At 39.1% G+C, this 21,660-nt stretch overlaps 1 protein-coding gene across 1 annotated transcript in view; it reads right to left on the bottom strand.

Annotated features, from left to right (window-relative positions):
• Positions 1–19,798, bottom strand: part of PSD3 (pleckstrin and Sec7 domain containing 3) — a 504,139-nt gene extending 484,341 nt beyond the window's left edge. The window contains exons 1-2 of the mRNA XM_006884895.1: positions 19,772–19,798; positions 17,002–17,110 (exon numbers count right to left, since the gene is read on the bottom strand). Coding sequence (XP_006884957.1) covers positions 17,002–17,110; positions 19,772–19,798 — 136 coding nt within the window. The remainder of the gene's footprint in view (positions 1–17,001; positions 17,111–19,771) is intronic.
• Positions 19,799–21,660: the final 1,862 nt, after the last annotated feature.

Here is a 21,660-nt window from a genome sequence, read left to right as displayed (position 1 = left end):
ATTTCATTCAACACAATGCTCCCAAGATTCATCCAAGTGGGAGCACGTATGGGAACTTTGTTTCTGTCTACAGATAAGTAATATTACAATGTGTATATGTACTGTGTTGGTTTATATACTCATCTGTGGATTCAAATACTTTTGGTAATGCTCTAATAAAATTTACCTAATGGTGCGGTTCGGGGCCTGGCTGAGCAGGAGGTGCCATCGTGAGTGGTGACATCCATCACAACAATGACTGAGTGTTTGGCCACAAGGCACCCAAGGGTCAGGGCATTGACCTCCAGCGATTGCACAAGTTCTACAGGCTAAAACTCTACCTTCAATCAGGTTGCGCTGAGGACACTGCTATGAGCTGCACAACCGGCTGCCCCTGTCCCCTTCTTGGATGATCTGGAAGATGAAGCTTCCTAGCGGAGAAAATAAGACAGCTGTGGTGGTGGGGACTATGGTCCCCACTGTACAGCTGATATACAGGTTCAGGAGGTGCCCAAGCTTGAAGGGGTGTGCTCTGCGCATGAGCAGCAGGGCCCAGAGCCAAGCCCTCGAGGCTGGAGCCGAGATCCTCACCTTGGACCCACTGGCCCCCCAACTCAGCCCCCCAGGGGCTGAGGCACTGAGCTGCTGGCAGGGCTGCCCAAGAGGTACACAGGCATTTCAGCAAGGGACCAGGCACCTTGCACAGCCACACCAAGCCACCAGAAACCAAAAAAGCCAGCCGTGGCTACAAGAACTAACCCTGGATCCTACCCTGTCATGAAAGCCATACTGGATGTTAAAAAAAGGTAAATAAAATTTAACTGATGGTTAATTTCAAACTCACCAGTCCCGATAATGTCCCCTATGAGAATTGGATTTTTATTCTAAACTTCAGCACTCGTCCCCTTCGTCCGTATGTATTTAAAAAGACCTAGAGGAGATCTATACTTTATCTGCAATTGTTCTCTTGTTCTCAGCTTTTTGGGACAAAAATTTTCAGAGTTTGAATTAATGTAAAAGGAGCCAGCTGATCTCCTCTTGGGCTTCGACTTGTTGTCAGCAGTGTCTGTTCTACATTTCCAGTAAGGAGATTGCTCTCTTTGATAGAGAATGCCCAACTAGGCAGGAGTTGAGTATCTCTGCTTTATCTCGGAACATTACCTCACATGCCCTTAAAACAAGAGCCTGACCTTGTCATGCACTCTTTTCGTTTTCAGGCAACAAATATCAGTGCACCTGACTTTTTAGAGCACAACTGCTCAAAACGTCAATCAAGAACTACCAGAACAGAAATGTCTCGGGAGCTCATCAAAACACTAGATTTCTGGGTCACACACAAGACCAGAACCACTGGGATGAGATTCAAGACTCTGAATTGAGTGTCCCATGCAGTCAATGTGTCTACAGATCTCCTGTTTATACAGAAGGACCGGATAGGGCAGCCAAGGTCCCACAAACAGTCGCCTAAAGTCTGGAGCAGCTTCCGGCATCCACCTCAGTGCACAATGAAAACACTGAGTGGGCTGTGACATGAGAAAGGTTCACAGAGTTCTTAGAATCTCACTGACGGCTATTAGTATCTCCGTGGGGAAGCTCACAATGACCATTTCTCAAACTTCCACAGGCAAATCTGATGTATGTTCCTAGTGAGGAGCTGTCACTTTAAAACAGTACTTTTCAATATTCTCTCACAGAAAAAAAAATACATTTTATAACATAATTGCAGTGTCTCCTCTTTTATCCTTAAATGAATCCCATAAATAACATGAACAACCTATATAAAAATTCTAAAGTATCAATATATAAGGCCCAAAGGAAAAACAATACAGAAATAAGTTTCATGAGAAAAAGTGAAAATAATTGCACAACAAAGATCTTGTTGCTGTTGTTGTTTTTCCAAAGAGAAAAGCAAACTGGGGTGGGTGGGTAGAGAGGAAAATGTGCAACAATGAATTAATGGAAATCCAAGTTCTCTATAAACTTTCATTGAAATATCACTTAAAAAAATCCACAAAAAAACCCTGAAAATGTCAGGTTACCAGGCTGACTGCTTGTACCACCTCCCTTAGCATTACACATAAACAAGACACAAGTGCAGACAGGTACAAGTGTGCTGGATCCGTGAGTCAACACAAAAAGTGTGCTACCTTCAGGGCCATGATATTTTGGAAAAAGAATCAACTGTTAATACAGTCCCCATTAAAAAAATCTAACCTTATCTTGATGTATAATGGAAGACTGAGTCACAGAAGCTTGAAAGCATGTAAAAAACTTGGCTTAAATATCCAAAGTCCAGATTACTTAGAAGTATGGTTTCCCCCTACATTAGTGTTGAAATGATACAACTTACGGAACATTTTTTTATCAGTTTTCCTTGAGTTTTTAATGAAAGTTTATAAAGAACTTGGATTTCCATTCATTCACTGTTGCACATTTTTTTTCAATGTTGCACCAAAGCCAAACATTGCAAGCTGTCTGTCAATCTTGCTCCAGCCCATTAAAGTTCCGCAGTCCATTCCCCATTTTCAATTACTACAACAACCAAAAACATCTCCGCAAATTTCTAAAAACACTGCTTTAAAAGATCTTTTCAGCCTCCCATAGAATAATATGTCATCTGCTTTGTGCTGCAATATTGTTTTACCTTGTGCCACATCTTACATTCTCAGAGGCCAAAAATACCTGCTTGATCCCATCAACAATACCAGGAATGTTCTTTTAAAAAAAACCGTCAAACAAGTACTTACAAGAATTGTCCCGATTACTCGTTAAACTCCATATGAATGGACAACCATGCCAGATATAAGAAATTTGCTTCATAAAATATGGGGGGAAAACAAAAAACCAAACTGCCTTTTAAAAAAATCAGTCAAATCCTATGTTCCTGGTGACAATACATTTCCACTTCAGAGATGGACTCACACTTATCTGATCAGCACTGAATTGACTGTGGTTGAATTGACAGTGGTTCTTCTAGGCTGCTGGCAAAATATGGCCAAATCTAGATTCTGCAGGTAATCCTCTTAATAATATTAAAATTGTTTTAAGATAGCTCAAATATAACCTCCTATTATAGACTAAGTTCTCATGCCTATTTGTGTATTATAGTCATCACCTAGGGAGTACTTTGAAAATGTACAGAAGTACTCTAGATTTTTGCATGAAATGTCCCATTTTTTAAAGCTAACTCATTTTTTAGAAAATAAAACACTAGCTAGGCCAAATAGAATAAAAGATGTTAGTATGCAAAATTTACTCCACAAAACAGAGAAGGAAAAGATACCTCCTATCCGGAAATAAAATGTCAGGTTAAATACTTTGATCAAGAAACAATACAAAGAGATACTATTAAAATGAAATTCTATAGAGCCCAAAACTCCACCCACAGCTGTCAAGTTGATTCCAAATCCTATACAGCAGAATGGAAGCAGGAGTGGCAGCCTCTTCCAGAAATAGCTTGCCTCTGGAAACCCTATGAACCTGGAGAAAGGATGAAAGTCACACACACACACAAGTGTCAAGGACTTTTGTTCATAGGGTTGCTAGGAGTCACCAATGACTCGATGACTCTTAACAAGAACAACATACAGCAGAACAGTCCCATAGGGAGTTCAAGGACATAACTGAGGAAGACCTAAAGCATTTGCTGCAGAAGTTCAAGGACTGTGGTCTCCAATATGGACTGAAGCTTAACATCAAGGAAACAAAGAGTCTCACCACTGGGCAAATTGGCAACACTATGATAGACGGTGAAGAAATTAGAGATTGTTAACAGCTTTAGTTTGCTTGGCTCCATAATCAACACCTTTGGTACCAGCAGATTCTAGGTTATTCTGATTAAGATGTATTTATTCTATTATTGTTCCAACGTTGGTCTGATCCAACCCTCGAGTCAAATCCCTAGCTTTTCAATACCAGCATTTTTTAAAAGTACAATTACAAAACACCAGTGGGGGGGGGGGGATAAGTTTCCTGAGAAAAATAAAATTACTATACTAAATTTGTGCAATACCCAAAGCTATCTCAGTATATCAACACTGTGCTTTTCAGTAATGGTGAGGTATCTGAGGTTCCAGCATCCAGGGGCAATACAGAATAAACTGGAAAACTAACATTTTGTCAAAGCTCTTAGACTAAAGACATTTTATAATCACTTTCTAGCCCACTTTGCCAAGCCAAAGCAGACCACTAAAAATTACTGCCAATCAAGCACATCTGTGGGATACCAACATTATGGAGAGCATCTAGTCGATAGAATTAAGACCCAGGAATGGTAAGCAAATCGAAGGTATATTTTTATGTCACACTGTAAAATCCCTTTCTGCTTTCCATGATGGACTGGAAGATGACTGGACAGAGGAGAGGGGGGAAAACAGAAATTATAACACTGAATTTACTAAAACATAAGCCATCATTCTAAAAAAAAAAACCAAAACAAACAAAAGAAAAAAAACAACACACCAAACTTGTATCTGTGGTAGAGCCAAGAAAATAACAGAAAACCCTGGAATTAGTGGATATGAGACTTGGCATATTGTATATCTACCAGTTTTTTTATTTCAAACCCACATTTTTCCTAAAGCACCAATTCCTAGTTTTACTGGATATGCAGTGAGATATCAACTTAAGAAAGAGCATAAATAGGTACAGACTACAATGCCGCTTATTTTTTTTTTTTTACTCTCCAGGAACTGTGTGTGTGTGTACACATCCAACCTGAGTCAGTAAGATATTGACTGACACATCACACATACAATGAACCAAAACTTAAAATGAATCACTGACTTATAGAGTCAGAACTATATAAAATTCTTATATTAAATATAGGACTGAATCTTCTTAATCTGGAACTGGTAAAGATTCTTTTAGATGTGATACAAATAGCACATGCAACAAATTTTAAAAGAACAGGTTAAATGAATCATCAAAATTAAAAACATTTGTTCAAAGGATACTATCAAAAAAGTAAAGGTGGAGGGGAATCTCCACAGAATAAAGAAAAAGAAATCCAAAATATCTGATTTTTTAAAAGTGTTTTCAGATTATACAGAACTCAATATTAAAACATTAAATAATCAATGAAAAGATGAACAAAGGTTAACAGGGAATGAGAGAGGAACAAAAACTAATAAACATGATTTGGGTAACAAAAAAAGGCAGTACATGATAAGACTGGGCATTCTAATTACACTGCTCAATTTTAAGTAATGTGATAACACAAAATGGCGAAGAACTACTGAGTGAAAACTCAAAATGATAAGTAAAATTACTCTCAAATAAAATGGATTTTGAAAAGGAAAAAACTTTTAAATGAGTAAAGGATCTAAATACACACTTCTCAAATGAAGATATAATTTCAACTTTTATTATTTAGGCCTTTTATTATTTAGGCCTAGTATGAAGAATGATTTGCTAGTAGAGGTACAAACTAAATTGTCAATTTGTGTAATTGGAGAGAACATTGTTCTAATGGGTACAGCACTTGTCTGTCATTTTGATGTACTGAGATATCTTGTGGGTTTCTGTGATATTGAAAGCAATACCACTAGTGTATCCAATGTCACAAGGGTTACCCTTAGTGGACAGGTTTTAGGAGAGCTCCAAGATTCAGACAGACAAAAAAGCAGGATTAGCTATTAACGTCTTAAATCACAGGCCTCTGAAAACTAACAACAGCAGAAGAACGTGGATAGTTTTAGTAGTAGGAGAGCCTAGACTGGAAGTCAGTTAAAATGAGGAAAATTAATGGCAAAATTCCTTTAATAGTTGGAACATGGAATGTACATTGCTTGAATGATAGAAAACTAGAAACTGTGAAAAACTGAGTGAAATGCAGGAACATCAGCATTCTAGGCAGTAGTGAAATGAGTTAGACTAGCTTTGGCCACTAGGAATCAGATAAGCATGTGGTATACAATGCTGGAAAGAATGGTGTTGCATTCATAGTAAAACATTCAATGTCAAGTTCTATCCTGAAATAGAATACTGCAAGTCATAGGTTATTATCCATATGCAAAGAAAACCTGTTCATACAACTAGTATTCAATTATACACTCCTACACCTAGAGCCAAAGAGGAAGAAATTAAAAACTTTTACCAAGTCTTGCACTCCAAAATTGACTGAACATGCAGTCAAGACGGACTAATGATAACTTGTGACTGGATGCAAAAGTTGGAAATAATGAAGAAGGAATAGTGGATGGAAAATACAGCTTGGTGAAAATATGGCTTGAATCTATTCTATCTGAACTTCAAGATCATCTTAAGAACAGGTTTGAAGGAGCAAACACCCACAGGGTTGCTCTGGGTCATACTCGACTCAAAGGCACATAACAACAACTAAAAATAACAATCTGTCATTTTTCAAGTAGTCTCTGAAGATATTCAACATTCATATTTAGAGTAAATTACCTTCATTGGACCACCTTATTTTAAAAATAAATGTAATAATCTTCTTAACTTTTAAAATTCTTCTTAAAATTTGTAACCCTGAAATGCTGGACGAAAACCAGTAAGTTATCAGTTCAAAACCACTCAGTACTCTGTGGGAGAAGGATGAAGCTGTTTCTTCCATTAACAGTTATGTTACTGGGTGCCACCAAGTCAGAATTGACTCATAGCTGACCCTCCACAGGGTTTTCAGAGGCAGTAAGTCACATGGGAAGAGACCGTCCATCCTTCTCCCATGGAGGAGGGGGTGGCTTTGAACTCCATTATGGTCCCAAAGAACCAATGGAGAGTTGCCATACGTCAGAGCTGACCGGAGGCAGTGTTTTGGAGGGGATGACAAACTCAAAAGCAATTATTAGCTATAGTAAGGACTAAACTAGGGAAGGACAAAGTAAATGATCAAGAAAGCAGAAAGGGGGAAAAAAGCTATTCTTTAATAGAAAACAGGAAAGAGAGTGTAATACTTTGATAGTATCTAAATAACTTTATTTCTGATATATCAATAGTTATATTTATAAAATATTACTATCAAAATTATACAAATGACTCTAAAACACTCATATAAAACACTATTGAGGGCCTGAGATAATCTTTAGAATGCAGAATTTCAGTTTCTTAATTCCTCTTTGTATAACTAGTTTTGCAATTTCTCTTTACAGTTGTATTCATGTTCTTTACATGATGCTAACATAACCCTCATGGAAACCTTCCAACGATATATGATTATGGGCCATATATGTTCTTTAACTTTATTTATGTTATTTTCTTTTGACTAATGTATGTTGTTGTTCCTATCGGATCTCAGAGATCTTCTCACAAAAAGGAAGATAATCCACAGTGTTGTAATGGGCCATCACACTGATCGTGACTCATACTAGTGCTCTGAACGCTGACCTGTCCTATGCCATCTTCATGACCTCTGCCCTCTACATGACCTCTGCCCTGTTCACTGTGTTAATCCATCTCCCTGAGGATGTTCCTCTCTTTTGCAGACCAGCCACCATACCCAGCACGTCTTTTTCAAAGGACTATGCCCTCTCCTAACAACATGCTCAAATATGTGAGATGAAGTTTCACGATCCCTGCTTCTTCAAAGCCATGTTGGTTGCACTGTTCTTTTGACAGTCCACAGGCACTCTTCACTAAGCATCAATTGTTCCCAGGTCTTCCTTTTTCACTGTCCAACTTTCAGAAACATACTGTAAAGACAGACTTGCAATCAGGCACACTTTAGCGTTTACACTGGCGTCCCCAATGTTAAGCATTTTAAAGAAGTATTTTAACAACAGCTATTGTTGTTGTTAAGTGCTGTGGAGTTGAGCATGACTCATAGTGACCCTATGAATAAAAGAAATGAACCTTGTTCTATAACTATCATTGTTTCTTTAATGTTCATAGTTTCCAAAGTCATGTTATTTCGGAACTGGATGCCAATTCTTCTGCTTCTGAGCCTGTCTTAATCGGGGAGCTCCACCAAACACTGTCCACCATGGGGAACCATAATGGCATTTGAGAAACCAGTGCACAGCATTCAGCATGACAGCAACCCCAGGTTATCTCAGTGCAGCAAATTGGCAGACCAGTGCTAGACCACTTAGAAAAATGTTCTTCCCAAACACAATAAATAAGTCTTGTCCACAAAGTCTTGATTGACTTAGACAAAAGGCTTCCAGCCCGCAGCTGATTATTAGAGAAATTAAATAAATTCAATCAGCTCTCCCACTATTGTGAACAAAATAAAAACAAAACAAACAAACAAAAAAAACCATCAAGCAGTTTACACTCGATTTTCAACTGAAACAAGAGAATTTACCCTTCTGAATTTAACAGCTTCACACATGAGCCTCCAGACTGGACACTTAATCAGAACCCAACAGACTTTTAAATACAAACGCCTGCCCACCAGGTCCTTACTGACTTAGACAAGAGTTTTCCAGCCCACAGAGTTGATTATAGAGTCACCTAATAATAAGTGACCTGTTTGTTTGTTTCTTTGTTTTAAAGTCTTGACTTCTGCTATGAAGGGTGTGGCTCCAAGCTAATAGGGTATTTACAAGTTCCTGGCACTATCCCATACATTAAAAGAGATCCTTAATCTTGATTTCCCACACAGTGGGACACAGGATAGGCTAGGGACACTCATGAATGAGCCTTTGCATGGATGCAAGCTTTCCTTTCACTTGAGCAAACATCTAGGAATGGACTAGCTAAGTGGTATGGAACTTACTCTTAACAACACAACCATTTACAACAAGTATCCCAAGAGGGGAGAGCAGATAGTGATCTGCCTTCCCAATCCAAGTTTGGGGGTTTTGTTGTCGTTGCTGTGTTCTCCCTAAGGAAGCAAGTGCTATAAAATATCAAATACAGAATTCAGAAGCAGGAAACCTAGATGAGAACTTAAAGCCTGCCAAGAGAGTTTGAGTAAATTAATTCATTCTCTTGGCCTTAATCTCTTCATCCATAACAGAGAGAGAATAGATGATTTGTACTCATCCAACACAAATGTTTACCTCATTTGAATTTGTAAGCTGATTTTCTTAGTTAAATACTGACTGGGTACCACATGCCAAGCCATCAAGCTATGTACTTAAAATCTCATCTGATTTCCACTACAACTCTTGAGAGTCCTGTCATTATCACCAATGTACAGAAGAAGAAACTGAGAAAAAGAATACTGAAGTAACTTTTCCTTAAGGACCCACTTTATTCCAGATCCCACACTCTTGAGATAACTATGCATCTTGTTAGAAGACCACTACTTATACACATTTAGGAAACTGGAAATGATAAGGAGCATCTTCAGCCATACCACACACTGCAGTTTACCTGGGAATCAAAACACCTAGTGACCTCATCTGACCTAGCTATATTATCCCTAACTACTGTATTAGAGCACTGCGACCTAAGCTTTTCTGGACATGCATTCAAAACTCAAGGTCAGCATTTCCATTCGCCACCAGGATAACTCAAGCTCAATCTCACCACAGTCAAGTCAGAACTAGCTCAAACTGACCCTCCAGAGGGTCTGTGGGTAAATCACATGGGAGGTACTGTCCATTTTTCTCCCACAGAGCAGATAGTGGATTCGAAAAGCCAAAAGGTGATTTAAATCATAGTATCAAAAAGAGTATCGGAGACACAGCACCAGGAAAGCATTCACCACAGAAGTAGTAAACAGCATGATGACTATTGTAAGGATCATTTAACCTCCACTTTATTTTTTTCAAAACCTGCAGAGGAAAATGTGTGCCAGAACATTAAAATCTAATAGAAACACTGGCATATTATTTCTGGAGACCATTCCTTTGGTCATCTGAATGTGGGAAGTGTTTTGGTGAAAAATTATTCTTCTCTATAAAGAAACATCAGAATTCTTTTGAAATGATGCAATGTGACACTATTACTTTCTGAATGTGCAGAAAAAAATTCAACATAATTTTGCACCTTACATTTCTCCTTTGTTAAGGAATGGCTACGGCTGTCTCTGTTTTAGTCTCCAGTTCTATGCCTTTTTTAACATTTTTCTATTATTATTCCTCCACACTTTCTTCCCTCTCCCTTCCCCCAAATTCCCCTTGTAAGACTATTAATTACCCTACAAATGGTTTTCAATCATCCATTACTTTCAGAATTTCCTTCTTTTGACTCATTCCAGTGCAATATTCATTATCTATCCATTCTTTTTCTGCCCTTCCCCCATCCTGGTCTCTATTCTATTATTACAATGTCTTTTGATTCATTTATGTAAAACAGAACATTTTCTGTCTTCCTACCTAGATAAAATGGACATGTTTTACCCTGCTTTGAAAGGTCCTTCATGATTTTTTTCCCTTCCTAAGTGGCATCTTTCTAAATTTGGTGTTATTAGATACCATCAAATTGACTTCCACTCATGGTGACCCACAGCACAGGAGACTGAAACCATATCCAACCCTACATCACCCTCACAGCCTCTGCTGTGCTCATACCCACTGCTGCAGTCACTACATCAATCTAGCTTATTGAGGGTCTTCCCTCTGTGCTGATCATCTTCTGATAAGATGTCCAAAGTGTGCAACAAAGTCTCACCATCCTTGCTTCTAAATCTTCGATTAACATGCCTTGCAAGGTGACCGCTCTAGTCTACCTTTTGGTTTTCCATTTTCTATTTTCTCCCACTACAATGTCCATTCTTACAACACTATTGCTGTGGTTGTTATGTGCTGCAGAGTCGGAAGTGACCAATAGCTGACCCTCAAGTGGTTGCTAAGAGACAGTAAATCATAAAAGAGGTGAACGCATCATGCTTTTCTTGCAGAACAGTTGGTGGATTTGAACCACAGCGCTTTGGGACGGCAGCACAACTTACCACTAGGCCATCAGAGCTCATCATTTAAGGCTAAGTTCAACTTCTAACTCTGCCATGAGGCCATTACCATCAGAGGTTAAAGTGACCACTGAAGTCAGTTATGACCCATAAAGACCCTCAAAGACAGAGCAGAGTGCCCCAAAGTGGTTTGCAAGTACATTTTATAAGAAACACAAACGCAAGCTATACACATGGATTGCACCTGATGGTATGCATAGGAATCAGACTGATTACATCTGTGGAGAGAATCACTGGAGAACTCAATATCAGCTGTGAAAACTAGGTGACTTGCTGACTGTGGAACAGACCACCAACTACTCATATTCAAGTTCAAGCTGAAGCTGAGGAAAATTAAATAAAGTCTACAGGAACAAAAATTTTACTTTGAGTCTATTCCACCTGAATTTCAAAACATCTCAGGAACAGGTTTGAGGCCTTAAACATTAATGAATGAAGACCGGATGAGCTGCGGGATAATATCAAGAATATCATTCAGAAAGAATGCAAAAGGTCATCACAAAGACAGGGGAGGAAGAAAAGACCAAGATGGATGTCACTCTAAATATTGCACTGGAGCACCAAGAAGCCAAAGCAAAGGAAAAAAATCAAGATATTAAGAAGTTGAAAAGAAGATTCCAGAGGGCAGTACAGGAAGACAAAGTAAAATATAACAATGGAATGTGTAAGAAGATGGAGTTAGAAAATCAAAAGGGCTGAACTTGCTCAGCATTTTTTAAAAATTCTATTTTATTATTACTTTGTGTGTGTGTACCGTCAAATCAGATCTGACTGATACAGGAGGAGATTGTTCCTCCTTCTCCAGCAGAGCAAACCATGTACCTCTGAGATTGCAGTGCAGCTTCTTGCCACTAGGCCACCAGAGCTTGCCTGCTCAGCATTTTTAAGCTGAAGAAAATGAAGAACAAATTCAAACCTTGAGTTGCAATACTTAAGGAAGCTTTGAGCAGAATATTAAATAATCCAGGAAGCATTAAAAGAAGATGGAAAAGTATACAGAGTCATTGTACTAAAAGAAACTGGTGGACACAGAAGAATTTAATGAAACAACATATAAAAAAAGAGCCTGTGGTGATGAAGGAGGAGATTCAAGCTGCTCTGAAAGAATTGGCAAAAAACAAGGCCCCAGGAATTGATGGCATTCCGATTGACATATTTCAACAAACAGATGCAGCCCTGGATGTGCTCATCAAGTTATGCCAGAAAAGCTGGAGGATAACCACCTGGCAAACTGACTGGAAGAGATTTATATTTGTTCCCATTCCAAAGAAAGGCAACCTGACAAGAGTGTGGAAATTATCAAACAATATCATTGATATCATGTGCAAGCAAGATTCTGCTGAAGATTATCCAAAAAAGACTGGAAGAGCACATCAACAGAAAACAGCATGAAGTGCAGGCTGGCTATAGAAGAGGCCATGGCACTAGGGATATTCTAGCTAATGTTAGATGGACCTTGGCTGAAAGCAGAGAGTAACAGAAGAATGTCTATCTGTGTGTCATTGACTTTGCAAAGGCATTTAATTATGTGGATCACAACAAATTGTGGCTGACTCTGAGAAGAATGGGAATCCTAGAAAACTTGATTGTGCTTATTTGAAACCTATACTTGGACCAGGAGGCAGTTGTCAGAACAGAGCAAGGGAAAACTACAGGGTTCAAAATTGGGAAGGGTGTGTGTCAAGGATGTGTCCTATCTCCATATCTTTTCAATCTATATATGGAACAGATTATCCAGGAGGCTGGGCTCTATGACAAGTGTGGCATCACTGTGGATTGGAGGTAGACTCATCAACAATCTACATTATGCAGATGACAAAACCCTGCTTGCTGAAACTGAGGAGGACCTGAAGCACTTACTACGGAGGGTCAATGACTGCAGCCTTCAATATGGATCAAAGCTCAACATCAAGAAAACAAAGATTCTCACCCTTGGGCAAATTGGCAGCATCATGATGGATGATGAAGAGATTGAGATTGTTGACAGCTTCCATTTGCTTGGCTCTATAATCAACATTCTTGGTACCAGGAGCCAGGAAATTAAAAGATAAATTGCACTGGGCAAGTCTGTTGTCAGAGACCCCTCCAAGATACTGAGGAGCAAAAATGTCAGTCTGGAGACTAAGGTGCACCTGATATAGGCCATAGTCTTTGCAATTACTTGCCATGCATCAGAGAGCTAAACAATGACTAGAGATGATAGAAGGAGAGTTGATGTCTTTGAGCTTTAGTGCTGGAGAAGAGTATTGTGAATATACCATAGAATGCTAGGAGAACAAACAAGTTCATCCTAGAAAGGGTGAAACCAGGCTGCTCCTTGGAGGCAAGGATTCTGAAGCTCTGTCTGACATACTTTGGACATTCTGCAAGGTGGGACCAGTCCTTGGAGAGGGACGTCATACTTGGGAGTGTGGTGGGACAGTGCAGGAGACGAAGACCCTTGATTAGATGGATTGATTCTGTCACTTGAGTAATGGGGATAGGCATGTTGGAGACAATAAGATTGGCACAGGATAGAGCAGGGTTTAGGGCTGTTGTACATAGGGTCACTATGAATCTCAAGCAACTTCACAGCATATAACAACAACAACATATTTTACAGAACCTGACAGCCACATATTTCTCCCAGAGCACCTTGCAGGTTCTGATTCTTTTTTTGTCAGCAGCCAAATAATAAACTAAGTGCCACCACAGGTCTTTGGCAAACAGGTACTTCAATATAATGCAATACAATTGCTTGATGTTTGCATACTATTACACCTACAAAACAATCACACTAATAACAAAAATACCACCAAACTTTTTTACTTATCCAACTAAGAAATCACACATCTAAAAAGTTTGAGTCATATATGATTTCATGAGAGCTAGTAATGCTGGGAAAATTACTCAAAATCCATGTGTTAGGAAGAACCAAATTCATCCACAAATTAGAGAAAATATATACACATTTTATATCATCTCTACCTAGTAATGTATTTACTCAAAGTCAAAGAAAGCTCGATCAGCAAAAAAATCACCGGGGGCATTCAAAGCCAAGCCTCTGCAGAGAAGAAGGTTTAAACGTTCCTGGACAACTCTAATCTTTATCCTCGGAGAAATAAATACAAGATTTAATGTTGGGATATATTTTCCTTTCTGAATTTAGATATTGTGACAAAGGTGGATTTGTTTTAATTAACCAACTATGTGTTTTTACTACACATAAAAATTTCAACCTATATTCACATCTAACATTCATTATTATGTTATAAGGAATTATAAAACAGTTGCCTATACATTGCTATCTTGTTTTTGTTGTTGCTGTGTGCCATCAAATCAGAACCAATACTTAGGTGACCCTCCAGTGGGTTTTCAATGGCAGTAAATCCCATGGGAGGAGACTGCCCATCCTTCTCCCACAGAGCAAAGGGAAGATTCAAACCATATGCCTCTGGCATTGCAGCACAGATTTTTACCAGTAGGCAACCAGAAGGCCCTGGAACTACCTTCTTCCTATTTCCAAATATTATGAGACTTATTATAAAATCTGATCTAACATGAGATTTAACATTTGGCTTTTTCAATTGAACACCAGGAACTTTAGATCAGAATCTTCTTCTATCCAATGCAGAAAATCAGTGTTAGTCTTGGATAGCAGTATACAAAGTAAGGACTATATTTCCACATTCTCAAAAGTAAGGAATGTAATTATCTTCATCATTATTATGATAAGTAGTAACAAAGAAGCAAAGATTTTCATAGTACTTGTAAAGTGCCAAACAGGATTCTGAGACCTGTGGTGATTTATTTAATCATCAAAAGAATTCTGAGGTATGTAGTATCATTACAATCCACTTTACAAATCAGAAAACTGAGGCACACAAATATTAGTCAACATTCTTGGCACCAGTAGCCAGGAAATTAAAAGACATATTGCCATGTGAAAGTCTGCTGTTAGGGACCTCTCCAAAGTACTGAAGAGCAATGGTGTCTCTCTGGAGACTAAGGTGCATCTGAAAGAGGCCATGGTCTTTGCAATCACTTGTTATGCATCAGAGAGTTGGACAATGACTAAAGAGGATAGAAGGAGAATTGATGCCTTTGAGCTTTGGTGCTGGAGAAGAGTATTGAGGGCACCATGGACTGCTAGGAAACCAAACAGATTCATCCTGGAAAGGGTTAAACTGGGCTGGTCATTGGAGGCAAGGATTCTGAGGCTCCTTCTAACATAGTTTGGACATGTTGTAAGGATGGACTGTTCCTTGGAGAGGGACGTCATGCTTGGGAGGGTGGCGGGACAGCGCAGGAGAGAAAGGCCCTCTATGAGGTGGATTGATTCAGTGACTGGGGTAATCGGGGTGGGTGTATTGGAGACAGTGCGATTGGCACAGGACAGAGCAGAATTTAGGGCTGTTGTACATGGGGTCACTATGAGTCGCAAGCAACTCGACGGCACATAACACCAACAACAACAACAGGGCCACACAGTAAAATAACTTCAGGATTCAAATTCAAGAATTTGAACTGCAGAGCCCAGGCTCACATGCAATATTTCTTTCAGAAAATCCAAAACATGCTAATACCTTCTTTATTATTGTTGTTGTTATTAGATGTGGTCAAGTCAGCTCTGACTCAGACTGACCCTATGGACAACAGAAAAAAAAAGCCTGACTGATGTCATTTTTACCACCTCTACTGTGTTTAAACCCAGACAAGGTGTCATTCCATTTCATCAAGCATTCTCCTCTTTTTCACTGACCCCCTAGCTTTCCATACATGATGTCCTTCTCTAGGAAATGGCTCATACACCCCAAGTATGTGAGGTGAAGCGTCCCCATCCTTTCTTAGCACTAGTTTTCCACAAACATAACTAAATGTTTTGAAAACTCAATAAAACTATTTGTATTTTTAGCTTTTAACTCCTTATGAAAAAAAATTCCTTTAAACCATTCCCAAAAAAGTTTTCTGCATGCACAGATTATGTGCATAAGCACCTGCATCAGACAGACTCGGGTTAAAGTTCTGTATTCTCTATGCTGGTGATTTCTGATTTGGAGAGTATTTCACTTTCTTCCTGCTTCAGTTCTTTTTTTAAAAAAAAAATTTGAAAATTATGTTAGAATACCAAGCTGCAAGACACCTTGCATTGTGATGAGAGCACTGCATTTAATAAATGTTACTTTACATTATTAGTGATATTAATACCTGTAATGGTTTTCCTGTTTTATATTTCACTGTTTCGAACTCCAGGAAAATTGTTTCTAATCCCACGACATTACAATCTGGAAGAGTTGATACATACCTCTTAAATAAGTGATAGGGCAATCTCTGAAGTTAGGACGGTCCCATCTGAAAATCACTGCACAAGTGTTTCCTAATAGCCTATGTTGGTGTGATGCCAGCAAAAGTATGGTTGCCAATATATGCAGTTAATGGCAAGTGTAGAAAAAGAAAACCTTATGAGAACTGACCAAACCATCAAATTTGTAATATAAAAACAAAACTAAAATTCATTACAGCCAAGCTGGAACCAATTCATACAGCGAGTTTCTGGGATTGTAAATTTCACCAGCAGAGCCACTGGTGGATTCGACAGGCTTAGCCCCTGGGTTAGCAGTACAACTTTCTAAGGACACCACGAGAGGGAGATTCTGAGTATCAGAAGCTCAAAATTCTTTAAGCTAAGCATAAGACCTGAAATTACCTAAAAAAAGGCTATAAAAAAAAACACTTCATATTTTTAAATTCTACAGCTAACAGAATAAACAGGTTCGTCTTGGAGAGGGTGAAACCAGGCTGCTCCTTGGAGGAAAGGATTCTGAAGCTCCGTCTGACATACTTTGGACATGCTGCAAGGAGGGACCCGTCCTTGGAGAAGGATGTCATGTTTGGGACGGTGGTGGGATAGTGTAGGAGAGGAAGACTGTTGATGAGATGGATCGAATCAGTGACTGGGGTAATGGGAGTAGGTGTGTCAGAAACAATAGACTGGTACAGTAGGAAGCAGGGTTTAGGGCTGTTGTACAGAGAATCACTATGAGTCTCAGGCAACTTGACAGCACGTAAAACAACAACAACATAGTTTGCGAAGTTTATTTTATTTAATAATAAGAGTGAAGATGCTCCTCAGAGATACGAATGCAAGTAGAGAACAAATCCTTAGAATTAAGTGTGTATGTGTATCTCTGTCACCTGATGAAAGGTGGGAGAAAACCACTTACCAATATCTGCTGTTTTCTCTTCTGATCTGCCAAATAAAAATTCATATTTGGCCTTGGCAACACTCTGGGAATGTGCTGATGCCTTGTTCACCCAAACAAATGTCTCTGCCTTAAAAAACAAAACAAAACGAAGAAATTGTAAAAAATGCATCATCAAAATGAAAACTATCCAACAAAATAATGATTACCCAACCATGATTTATCAGCTTAATGGAAGGCTACAGGGATGTTAAAAGTGAAAATATTGTTGTTGGTGTTGGTGTTATTATGTGTCATCAAGTCATTTGCAACTCAAAGCAACCCTATGTACAAGAGCGCTAAATGACCTTCTATCCTGTGCCAATCTTGCCGTCTCAAAGACACTCATTTGCACCACTCCACTCACAAAATCGATCCATCTCATCAAGGATCTTCCTCGCCTTTGCTGCCCCTCCACTCTCCCAAACATGATGTCCCTCTCCAAGGACCAGTCCCTCCTTGCAACATGCCCAAATTATGTCAGACGAAGCTTCAGAATCCTTGACTCCAAGAAGCATTCCAGCTTCACTTTCTCCAGGACAAATCTGTTTGTTCTCCTAGCAGTACATGGTATATTCAACACTCTTCTCCAGCACCACAGCTCAAAGGCTTAAAGTCTCTTTTTATCATCCCTAGTCACTATCCAACTCTCCGATGACTATCATTTCATTATTACAATCAAAGTAAGAGACACTGTAATGACTATCAATAGGACAGTAGGAGAAAAATCAGAAGTTTGACTGGGGAACTTTTGATTATGGTGGACTTTTGAAAATTTAGTATTATATTACTTTTTATGATCAGGAAACCATAGTTTAAAGCATATTATCTTCCAAGTGATTATCATTTCCTTTGGCCCGGGGCAAATATATTTCCACTGGTGGCCTAGTGGCAAGAAGCTGTGTGCAATCTCAAAGGCACGTGGTTCAAATCCACCAGCTGTTCTGCTGGAGAAGGATGGGCAGTCTCCTTTGTAAGTAACTGCCTCTGGATACCCACTGGAGGGTCAGCTATGGGTCAGTTTCGACTTGATGGTACACAACAAGTTCTGTTAAAGTCTGCCAATAAAAAGTACTCTATGCCCCAAAGAGATCATTATATTACACAAGCAGTAACACGATAGAGTCAAATAGGGAACAAAACAGAACTAAAAAAAATGAAAAAAGATATAAACAGAAATACCTTCATAGGGTTGCTATGAGTCACCTGAGACTCAATGGCACTTAAGAACAACAACCACCAGTATTCCACTTCTACTGCATGTCCTAAATTTTTGCATCGTCCCCAGTGTCCCTCAGAATTCATACATGTCTATTCTTTGAAAGAAAACCTTCAATAATGGCAATGAGTGTGCTTCACATGACTGAATCCCTCGGGCATTCTTCCTGGGTGCTTTAGGTACTGGTCAAGTCTCAGATGTGTGAAGGGAGGAGGGATTCCCTCGTCTGGCTTCTTGTTGTCATTGTTGTTGTGAGATGCCACCACGTTAGCTCTGCTTCATAGTGACCCAACACAGAACAGAACAAAACACTGCCCCACCTCGCACCACCCTGAAAACTACTGCTGCTCCTGCACTTACACATGCAGCTGCTGTGGCAGACCACCTTCCTGACGGTCTTCCTCATTGCAACTCACCTTCTATTTTGAAGAATAAACAACAATGCAGAAATTTCAAGACACAAAGAAATGTGGCCCAGGCCAGTCAAGAAGACATTTTTCTGCCTCTTCACTGTGAACGCAAACATTAAGTTTAGCACCCAGACATTATCACACTGGTAATGAGACACCTTCTCTCACTTCTGAGCAACAGCAGACAATTAACTTTGAAGAAGAAAGACATAACAAGTTTTGGCAACAACCAGGCAACAACTTCAAAGGAGGGAGATTTTATGACTTCTATTACTTCTTTAAAGCACAAATGACTGGCAGTGGTGAGAAAGCCCAGTTATAACTGTTGCTCCCATTTCACACAAGGTCAGTGAGCAGGCCTCTCTTTGTTCTTCAATAGCAATTATCAAAGCCTTAGCTTACACAATTTTTTACCTACAAGTGCAAATTTACTTTTTGACATTCAAATTTATACCAGTTAATTAAGTTATTTTGATGAGTAGACCAAAAATCGAATCCATGGACTGCAGATGACAGGTATAGTCAGAGTTAAGTCTCAGAACCCCTTCTATTTCTTTATTTTTTCCAAGTCAGATCACCTATTGTCACTGACTGCTGCTGAGCTGTAAATGACTCATGGCTGACCCTCCGGGGAGTTTTCATACCGATTAAATCATAATTACTAATTTTAAATGGCAATTAAGGCCTTTACATAAAACTGTACACAATGTGTTCTGCACCACCTTCTCCTCACAGTGTGATGCTTAAAGATGTCAAGCTGGTCATGACTCACAGCAATCCTCGGAAGAACAGATGAGAATCTGCACTGGCCTGCGCCCTGGGCACTATCTCTGATAAGCCTGGGCCCAAAGGTACAGTCACTGTGCCCTGTATTTCTCTTAAAGTCATTCTTGTCTCTCAAAGCCACCCCAAACATCCCATTGTTAAGATCAAAACCAGTCTTTTTAATAATTTTTTTCTTAAATAAAATTTTTCTTTTACACTGGTTTGCTTACAAAGTTCATATGCATTGTTTTTCACACCTAATCTTTCCCATTCCCTTTACCCACCTCTCCCTCCACCCATCAAATTGTGCGACCCTATAATTACCCCCCTTGCCCATCCTCACCCCTCTGCTCCTAACCTCTTTCCCTGGGATCTTCATACGCATTTCATTAGTTATCCTTCTATACAATAATGGTCATATGGAGTGTTTGTCCTTATGAAACAGAGTTCTTTCACTTAGCATAGTGCTCTCTAGACTCTCCCATGTTATTCAGTATTTTACAAAATCTTGATTCCCCTGTGCTGTATAATATTCTATTGTGTGAATGTACAACAATTTCTCAATCTATTTGCTTGTTGCTGGTTATTTGGACTATTCCCACTTTCTTGCTACTGTGAATAATGCTCTTAAGAATGTAGTATACACAGCTTCATTTGGGTCTCAATTCTCATTTCCTTGGGGTATATTCCTAGGAATGGATTAGCTGGATTAAATGGGGTTTCTATGTTCAGCTCTTTGAGAAAATGCCAAACTGTCTTCCAGAGTGGTTGTACCATTTTACAATCCCACCAGAGGTGCATGAGAGCTCCAGTCTTCCTGCATCCTCCCCAACATTTATTTACTGCTTGCTGTCCTGTTAACTGTGCTACTGGGGTGATATGCTATCTCACTGTGGTTTTCATTTGCATCACTTTCATCTTGCCAGTGACATTGAAGAGTTTTCCATGTGCCTATTGGCCATCAAAATGCTCCTTTGTGAAGAGTGTTTTCATGTCTTTCACCCACTTTCTTACTGGGTTATCATTCTTTTTAGTGTGGAAGTTTTGTAGTATTCTGTAAACTTTCATTATGAGCCCCTTGTCTGAAATGTCGCTGTTAAGTGTTATTTTCCAATCTGTAGGCTTTCTTTTTACCATGTTGGGGGGGAAAGGCTTAAATGCATGCAAAGAGTTACATTTTAGAAAACATTTCTTTTATTCTTTTCTGGTTGTGTCTTTCTAGCTGTATCTGTAAACATAGTTATACCACAGGTTAGGGCTTCTAAGTTTGGTCCCATTTTTTTTTCTTTTATGATCCTTATGGTTAGGGGTTTCCGTTCTAGGCCTCTGATCCACCAGGAGTTGATTTTTATATATGCTGTGAGATATGAATCCTGTTTCCATTTCCTATAGATAGATGTTCAGTTTCCCACAGACAGATGTTCAGTATTGCCAGGACCATTTGTTGAAGTTGTCATTTGCCCATATGATAGGATTTGTTTTCTTGTCAAATACCAATGACTGTAGGTAGATGGATTAATTTGGGGATTTTTAAACTTTTATTTCTATTTTTGTAAAAGTATACACAGTTAAAGATAGAACATTTCAACAGTTTCTAAATGGATCATTTAGTTACATGGAATGCATTCTTCAATTTGTGTTACCATTCTTGCTATCATTTTCCAAATTACTTATTCTATCACCTTTCCGAAAGAACAAATATGTCTTGGAAAAGGTATAGCCAGAGTGTTCTTTGGAGGCAAGAACAATGAGGTTTTACCTCACATACTTCAGGCATGTTACCAGCAAGGGCTATTCTTTGGAGGGAGATATGATGCTGGGAAGGGTGGAGGGTCAGTGAAGGAGAGACCTAAGTAAGGTGGATTAACATGGCGACTGCTGCATTGGGATCTCATGTGTCGGGAACTGTGAGAATGGTGCAGGATAGGACAGGGTTCAGATCTGTTGTTCATCAACAGATCTGTTGTTCATCGAGTCACTGTGGGGTGTACTCAACAGCACCTTGTATTAAATAAACTCTTTGCCCCATAAGTGTCCCACTTAGGGTCACTAGAGTTAATTGGACCCCACACCAGTAACTTTCTGAAAGAGTTTCTGGCAGGATGTTGAACTAAGCAGATGATAGCTCAAGCCCTCTACAACTGAGACAGAAAACAAAGATACAGATATGGATGACAATCCTGGAACTTTGACAGATTAGGGGAGAATTCACAACAAAACTCAAAAACAAACAAAAGGTCCATTTAC

This window comes from Elephantulus edwardii, unplaced genomic scaffold (genome assembly GCF_000299155.1).
Source record: "Elephantulus edwardii isolate Elephantulus edwardi_28Jun2011 unplaced genomic scaffold, EleEdw1.0 scaffold00038, whole genome shotgun sequence".
Classification (NCBI taxonomy): Eukaryota; Metazoa; Chordata; class Mammalia; order Macroscelidea; family Macroscelididae; genus Elephantulus; species Elephantulus edwardii.
Note: the sequence above shows the minus strand (reverse complement) of the source record. Positions and strands in the feature narration are given on the sequence as shown.